Below are 8877 nucleotides of genomic sequence, written 5' to 3' on the forward strand. Positions count from 1 at the left end.
ATTCTCCCTCAGTTCAGCAGTGACTACAAATGAACTGTCTGCTCATTGGGAGGCAAACAGCTGCCCGCTGCTTATCACATTCAGGGAGAACAAAATAGACGTGCCTAACATCAACTATTTATATAAAATTTTAAGTCATTTGCTTTCAGGTATTTTGCTTTCTCTCCAGAAAAGGTGAAGAATGGGACTGTAATCCCTAAAGTCTTAAGATGCACCATTTCATTTTAGACTTAAATGAAAAGACGTTAAGACTTTGTCTTTTGGGTACTGAAGAAAGAAGTCACTTTCTCTTTTCCTTTAAACTTTAAGTCAAACAGTACAGAAGGAGATTCAAAATACATAGTAATGGGCTGGGAAACCAGTTTTCAGGGGGACGGGGGTTTAGCAGTACCTGATTTCTCTGGTATAAATACCCCCACCATAGCCAATTTCAAGCTACCATCGGTTTAACAACCCACTCACAAAATTCCTGAAAACTTAACAGTTGGCTCTCGAAAGCTGGCTCCTGCAGACCACAGGAGCTAGGCAAAGAGGTGACTGGTACAGTATTTCTTTCACACCCTGTCTTTTATTTGACAAGTAAACTCAGTTGTTAAATGACTAAAGTCATCATACCTATAACCACACTTAAACAAGCTTTTAAATATATGGGCCGGCCCGGTGGCGCACTGCTACAGTGCACCTCTTGAGAGTGCAGCGGCGCTCCCGCCGAGGGTTTGGATCCCACATACAGACCGGTTCCCGCTCACTGGCTGAGCGAGGTGCGGGCGCGGCGCCGAGGGTTGCGATCCCGTTGCCGGTCCCAGTCCGGTACGGGCGCGACACTGAGGGTTGCGATCCGTTGCCGGACACGAAAAAAGACAAAAAAAGAAAAAAATATATAGTGCTTCATCCTAGGGAATCATTAAAACTCAGTTTACACATCAAAGGAGACTGTCAGAGTGAAGAGACAATCTACAGAATGGGAGAAAATATTTGCAAACTATAAATCTGACAAGATTTATATCAAGATATGTAAGGAACCTAAACAACTCAAAAGCCAAAAAAACAAGTAACCCAACTTAGAAATGGGCAAAGGATCTTCACAGACATGTCTCGAAAGACATACAAATGGCCAACAGACATATGAAAAAATGCTCAACATCACTATCATCAGGAAAATGCAAATGAAAACCACAATGTGACACCACTTCACTCTGGTTAGATGGCTATTATCTAAAAGACAAAAGAAAAAAAGTGTTGGCAAGGATGTGGAGAAAAGGGAGCCTGTGTATGCTATTGATGGGAATGTAAACTAGTACAGCCATTATGGAAAACAGAATGGAGGGTCCTCAGCAAATTAAAAATAGAGCTAGCAATCCCACTATTGGATGTATACTCAAAAGAAATGAAGTCAGTATGTCGAAGATATATCTGCACTCCCATATTTACTGTAACACAATTTACAATACCCAAGATATGAAATCAACCTAAGTATCCAACAACGGATGAATGGATTTTAAAAATACAGTATATAGATACACAATGGAATACTACTCAGCCATAAAAAAAGAATGAAATCCTGTCATTTGTGGTAACATGGATGGGCTTAGAGGTTATTATGCTACATGAAGTAAGCCAGGTACAGAAAGACAAATGCCAAATGATCTCACTCACATGTGGAATTTTTTTTTAAAGTTGGTATTATAGAGAAAGAGAGTACAACAGTGGTTACCAGAGACTGGGGAGGGGAGAAGGGAAGGGAAAACAGAGAGAGGTGGCCAAAGGGTACAAAATTACAATTAGACAGAAGGAGTAAGTTCTGTGTTCTATGGCACAGTAGGGTTACTATGGTTAACAGTTAAGTTTTGTATATGACATAATAGCCAGAGGAGAGGCTTTTGAATGTTTTTGCCACAAAGAAATGTTAAATGCATACATTAACAACCCTGACCTTATCATTATACAACACATATATGTATCAAAACATCAGATTGTGCCCCATAAATGTGCAATTACAATAAATTTTTAAAACTAAGGTTACACAAGAATATTTAATAATGAATATATTTAGAAAATATTTTAAGTGAAAACAGTATGTCCAGTATGATCCCAAATTTGCATATAAAAATGACTAGAAGGATAAACCCCAAAATGTGAAACTAATTCTTTTAGTTGCATGGTTATGTGTGGGTTTTATTTTCTTCTATGTGCTTTTTTCTATTTTTCAAATTTTCTACAATGCTTATGTTATATTTACAGCTGGAAAAAATAAATCAATAAATATTATATATCTTAAAAAGTAAAAAATATGGCATTTCAGATTCTTTTATGCCCATAGAACTGGCTAGAGGACTGAATCAGATCAACTTTATTTAAGGCTAAATCTTTTATCAATGACAATGTAGTTGATTTTCATGTCCCTTTACCAATTCCTCTTCCCCCCACTCTCCCCACTCCCACCCATCAACATCATATCTGTTCACATGTCTTAATGAGCTCAAGGAATTGTGAATATTGTGTCTTCTTCCCCACCTCCCCCATTTGTTTGTATATTTATTTTTAGCTCCCACAAATAAGTGAGAACATGTGGTATTTCTCTTTCTGTGACTTATTTCACTTAATATAATTTTTTCTAAGTCCGTCCATGTTGCTGTGAATGGTAGTATTTCATTTCTTTTTTATAGCAGAGTATAGAATTTCATTGTGTAGATATACCACATTTTATTTATCCACTCATCTGATGACGGACATGTGGGCTGGTTCCAACTCTTGGCTATTGTAAATTGTGCTGCAATAAACATGGGAGTACAGGTATCCCTTCAACATGATTTCCATTCCTCTGGGTGTATTCCCAGCAGTGTAATAGCTGGGTCATATGGTAGATCTTTATCATTTATTTCTGTGATGTTTTACCAGTTTCAAAGTACTGTCATATGCATTATCTAATTCCATCATCCTTGTTGCAAAAAAGGACAGGTATTATAGTCTTATTTTACAGATGAGGAAACAGAGGCTCAAAATGATTAAATGATTCGCCCCAGGTCACATGGCTGATAAAGCAGTTAAACTGGGACTTTGACCCCAGATTTCTTTCTTTTTTTTTTTTTTTTTTAAAGATGACCGGTAAGGGGATCTTAACCCTTGACTGCCCCAGGTCACATGGCTGATAAAGCAGTTAAACTGGGACTTTGACCCCAGATTTCTTTCTTTCTTTTTTTTTTTAAAGATGACCGGTAAGGGGATCTTAACCCTTGACTTGGTGTTGTCAGCACCACGCTCAGCCAGTGAGCGAACCAGCCATCCCTATATGGGATCCGAACCCGGGGCCTTGGTGTTATCAGCACCGCACTCTCCCGAGTGAGCCACGGGCCGGCCCTTGACCCCAGATTTCTGACTGTAACCCCTGAGACCTTCCCTCAAAAACAAGTGGAGGGAAGCTTCGCTCATGGTTCCTTCATTCAAGTTCCTACTGAACACCTAGACCTGATTCTATGAGGCATTCTCCTGGTCTTGCCCATTTTAAATGCCCCAACCTGACCAGAATCATCCAGGTAGGGCACACTATGTCCAGGCCTTGATGCTACACAGAATGATATCCATGGTGGACTTTAGCTTGGTAACTTATGAACATGACAGTAGAATTTGGTCAGAACCACAGAACCCCCACTTTGGAATGAAAACCATGAACAATGTTCTACACGTCTATTTATAACAATCTTTAAAGGCTACATAACAGGCTCTAATATCAGTTTCCATAGCTTCTCCCTACAGAGTAGCCTTTACAAGGATGGCTGAAGGAACAATTTCTTGAAAGATCTTTGAAGCCTCTGTTGGGTCCTGTGTGGTTTGGACTGGAATGTCCGCTTCCTGCTTCTGAGTCCTCTTTCCAGCTCACAGGAAGTTCTTTACCTGGGCTTGTTAACCAGAAACAACAGCACATTGCCTCAAGTAACAGATTTTAATGTGTGGGTTTATACAAGTTAAAAACAAACGAATGAAAAACAGCACTCTGATAAGACCTCATGCAAAACCAGAAAAGCCAAGCCATCAGGCTTCAAGGAAACAGCCCTAAGAGCGGGGTGGCCCAAAGTGGGGAAAAGATGTCTCCTGCAAATGTCACTGTGCAGCACCAAGAGGGCAAAGCACTCCAACCTGGACCCTTCAGGATAAGCAGTTTGGGAGCCTCAGGGATCCCTCTCCCACTATGGTGACAAAGCCGCTTCTTCAGTGACATCACAGGGATAGGCCAAAGATGAGGACTGTGCCTTGAGACACAATGTTTCCCAGGATTGACTTTAAGATGCTTTTGCAGATACCATGTGATATAAATGTGTAGCTGGTTTCCATCTGCACCCTAGGGTGTGGTCAGTTAACTTTACTGAAGGACCCTAACCGGGAATACCAATGTGGGGATGGAAAGCTACTCAAAGTTCCACTCTAGAGGTAACCAGGGTATACGTGAGCTACATTTATCTGTTGATCCACAATAGAGGCTTAGTTAATTAGGACCATGACTATTAGAAATTACGTCTCATTGGTGAAATTACCTTTCAAGATTTGTGGACTGGTTACAAATATTGTACAGCCCCTCCTGCTCTAGGATGGACAGGGTACAAGGAATTAGGGAGCCCAATTACCTATGGCTTTGGAATGGTACCCAACACAATTGTTGGAGTTACCTATGCAACCAGTTTAGCTGCATCTTGTGGCTAAAATACTCTCCCATCTGTTCTGAATGAATTTGCACATAAGGTATCACCAAAGCACTTAAGAGAATGGACACCTGGGACTTCACCAAGCTTACGGAGGCAGGATAATTGTCTTGTTGCCAGCAGGTGTTGACACTTGCTTTCCATGGTACCATATTCTACCTGATAGCAAGTTTGTAAGAGAGAAGACCCAGAGGGCTCACTCATTTTCAATCAGTAGTGATCGTCAACAAAATAATCACAAATGATCAAGTCAATTTGACTTGGGACCTTCTGCTATGATAATTTTAGTATTCTGAGAAATAATTAGGGAACTTCTGAGCAGAAGCTGAGTGAGCTACTTACACATACTGAGTCCTGTTATGTGACCTCAACTGTACTCACAAAGGGGCCTGGGGAAATTTGGGGTTACCTTTTTATTCCTGAGCAGGCCTACCATAGTGCCATGCTTACTAAATGTGTGGATTTCATGGTACCAGGATTTCTGATCTCAGTTAAATATCACAACTCAGTTTGTAAAAATCAATCTTAAAGCACTTTGTTTTAATCTTTATTCTCTCCCTTATTATAAAAATAATACAAGCTTACTATAAGTCTTAAATTATAGAAAACTAAAAAAACAAAAATTCCCCAGAATCCTTCCCTCAGTGATGACTACGACTACTCTCTTCAATTAAGTATTCTTCCAGATTTTTTAAGCTTATAGTAGTAAATAAACAGGGTAAAGTGGATTCCTACTATACGTACATGCTATTTTGCTCTTGTGCAAGTCTTCAAATAGTTCTGACAAATAATTCAACTCACCAGTTTCTCCAGACAGCTTAATGCATTAGTTTTCAGAGAAGATTCAACCACACAGTGGGTAGAAAATCTCTAAGATTTTCTTACCATTCAATATTAAATATTTCCAAAGTATTAAAGGCAAAATAAAGTTTTAAAAAAACAGAAAGCAAAGAATAATGAATTTGATACAGGGGAGAAAACAGTTTAGAAAATTACCCCAGTTTCTTATCAAAATAAAAATTCCTAAATTCCAATTCCACCAAGTATCATAAAATGGCTTTAAAATTCAAATTTGAAGAACAATTATTTCTTTATCATAAAACATAGCTGTAAAAGTAATTCTACAATTATTTAACAAATAAGGGGGGGATGAGGGACAGATTGGGGACACAGAAAAGAGTTCAGCTTTTGCAACTGGTAAAGGACAATTTTGATTCGGTCTCCCATAGCTGCGTTTGTAATGCTTTCAAGACATCTTCCATCTATTGAATTGAAAATAAGAACATAAAGAAGCATACATATGAATAGGATTAGAAATTATACATGGCTAAATATGATTAAAATACATTGTTAATGTAATTTTGAACATGTTATATGTCATAGTAATGTAGATATTCAATGATTGTTTAACAAAACTATTTAGAGGCATAAAGTAAATTTTACTTAAATAAGACATAACTCTAACTAACAGTAGTTCTCAATATATAATCTATAGCTCTTTTATCCACTCATCACCATTTTGCCTATCTGGCCATGAGAAGATGTTAACATTCAATAATAAGGCTGTTTATACCATAATAATTGAATTGAATGAAATATTGATTTGATTCAAAGATATATTTCTAGTTTAACAGTTTTAGAATGTATACTGTTTTGGGCTGGCCCGTGGCTCACTTGGGAGAGTGTGGTGCTAATAACACCAAGGTCACGGGTTCGGATCCCTATATAGGGATGGCCGGTTAGCTCACTTAGGAGAGCGTGGTGCTGACAACACCAAGTCAAGGGCTAAGATCCTCTTACCGGTCATCTTTTTAAAAAAAAAAAAAGAATATATACTGTTTTAATTTTGGCAAAAGATGTCTTCCTTATTATTTTGTCTAAGATCCTCTTACCGGTCATCTTTTTTTAAAAAAAAAAAGAATATATACTGTTTTAATTTTGGCAAAAGATGTCTTCCTTATTATTTTGTTAATAAAGCTTCAGCTTAATTTATAGTTTGGCTTCAAAAAAATCAGATTTACTAACAACTGAAATAAATACTCTCTTAACACAAAAATGCTAAGATCAAAACAGATGACAATTATAAGAATCAGTATTTGTGCAGGAGCACTTGTTTACTGCCAGGAAATTGTTCATACAATGATTTAAAATGTACAGAATGGAATTACCTGTTTCAGAGACTTTTCTATTTCAACTCTGCTTTCAAGATTAAAAAGCTCTTCATCTTCTGACAAAATTTGCTTTTCAGAGGACCCTAAAATATAACTGAAATATAGTACAAAGTTAAAATATGAAAAGGGAACAGGAACTAAACTTATGTCAGTTTCCCTTACCAGCCAGCCAACAAAAACAAACAAAAAAGTTTGTGTCAGTTAATAACATTAAAACTGTAAGTATATTACACTGTATAGCAATACCAAGTATATGAATAAAACCCTTATTTTTGTTAATAGCAACCTACCTAGAAAGCTGTACTACATAAAGTCATGTCTTTCTCCATAACAGTTTTGTCCAAATATTTTACATATTAATTTACCAATATTATAATTTATTGGAATAAACTTGCTCTTTAGTAAGCTGGGAGGCAAGACATTTTCCCTCATAGCTCAAAATTCTAAGGGAAAATTTAAAGATCCTGAAGAAGTCATTGCTTTCTTGTTTTACATAACTTTTCAGAAACGTGTGCTTTGGAATTTGACTTTTAATAAATAATTTGTGAAGCCAACTCTTGATTACCCAAATTTGGGCAACTTCAACAGTTCTCCTCTGAGTTATGTTTTGCTGGACTCTCTAGGGTTATGAGATATTATGGTTTATAAAATATTCAATGAAAACTGGCCAGGCAACAGAAAGAGAACAGGCCCACTATTGGTAACCAAATAAATCTAAAAAGTAAGAAAGAAAATGTATTTCTCAAAAAAACCCTTGATTCATTTGCATTTCTTTAATAGAAATCTTTTATCACATGTAGCAACTTCAGTATGTCACTTCTTTTGTCAAATCAGAACAGTCTTCCCTGGAAACCCTATAGATTACATTCCTGAAAAACAGCAGGGTAGACAAAATTGCAGATGGCAATTAATATTTCATTTTGGGGGAAAATAATTACAGAGGGCATCCACTTCTAAAACAAAAACAGATCCCTTGGCATTGAAACCCTCCCCCAAGAAGTAACTTTTACTCTAAATTCAATGGTTCAGGAAAAATAGCTTTAATACTATTATCTCCTAGGGCAAAATCTTCCATACATCTTCTTTACAGATAATATCACTTTTAAAAGTTTTGTACCAACTCTACTGGATTAAGAGTTCATGTCTTTTATACTTACACTCTCCCTTACTTTTCACAAACCTTGGTAAAATTCTCATGGAGATTGAGGGAGCATTTGTCTGGGCCTGGGTCTTCTATTCGTACATTAAAAACAAAATGGATATCTCTCCAGACAGACCTACATGCTTTATAACATGGAACAGGACTTGTTAGAGTATTCTTTTGTGTAAGAGGTATAAAAAGTTTGCAGATTATAGTTTTGATCTAAACCCGTCTAGTTTCAAAAAAAGTGGCAAAACTGCAGTTATCAAGGAATAACTGGATAAGAAATTATAGTAAAAAGAGTACTGTTTTAAAATTTTTAAAGAGAAAAATCTAAGAAAATCGACAGGTGTGATAAAATACCTCAAATAATGAAAGTGCAGGCACTTTCTTTTCTTCTTAAATTGTTCTTTTTTCCTGATATATAAGGTTTCTTAGGCATCCTTAAAGTCTTGAGGGTTATATCTTTTGCAGGATAAGTAAAAATCAGGGGTCAACTGATTTATTTAATTTTGTGTTCCTATTTAAAAAGGCCAATGAACTGGTAGACCATTAAGATATCTGAAATTCTTCAACTGGTGTCTGTCACCAGTTTCTAACACATACTTTTTAGAAATCTTGAAGAATGAAGGCATTTCCTTGCATTTCTCAAAAAAAAAGCAGACAATTCTTTACTTTAGAGAACAGTTGGACTTTTTATTTCTGCTTTTCCAGAACACTAAAGGGACTTCTTTTCTAACTAGTTTTGAAATTCCTATTTCTTCACGATATTCTAGGAGGCTAAAAACTGAGGGGATGAGGGCCGGCCCGGTGGCGCACTGGATAAGTGCGCCGCTTGGGAAGCGCGGCGGCGCTCCCACTCGAGGGCGCG

At 37.1% G+C, this 8877-nt stretch overlaps 1 protein-coding gene across 1 annotated transcript in view; it reads right to left on the bottom strand.

Annotated features, from left to right (window-relative positions):
- Positions 1 to 3921: 3921 nt before the first annotated feature.
- MIS18A (MIS18 kinetochore protein A) overlaps positions 3922 to 8877 on the bottom strand; it is a 14218-nt gene continuing 9262 nt past the window's right edge. The window contains exons 4-5 of the mRNA XM_008577228.1: positions 6863 to 6959; positions 3922 to 5956 (exon numbers count right to left, since the gene is read on the bottom strand). Of these exons, the coding sequence (XP_008575450.1) occupies positions 5876 to 5956; positions 6863 to 6959 (178 nt within the window). The 3' untranslated portion in view covers positions 3922 to 5875. The remainder of the gene's footprint in view (positions 5957 to 6862; positions 6960 to 8877) is intronic.

Source organism: Galeopterus variegatus, unplaced genomic scaffold (genome assembly GCF_000696425.1).
Source record: "Galeopterus variegatus unplaced genomic scaffold, G_variegatus-3.0.2 Scaffold1463, whole genome shotgun sequence".
In the NCBI taxonomy this organism is placed as follows: Eukaryota; Metazoa; Chordata; class Mammalia; order Dermoptera; family Cynocephalidae; genus Galeopterus; species Galeopterus variegatus.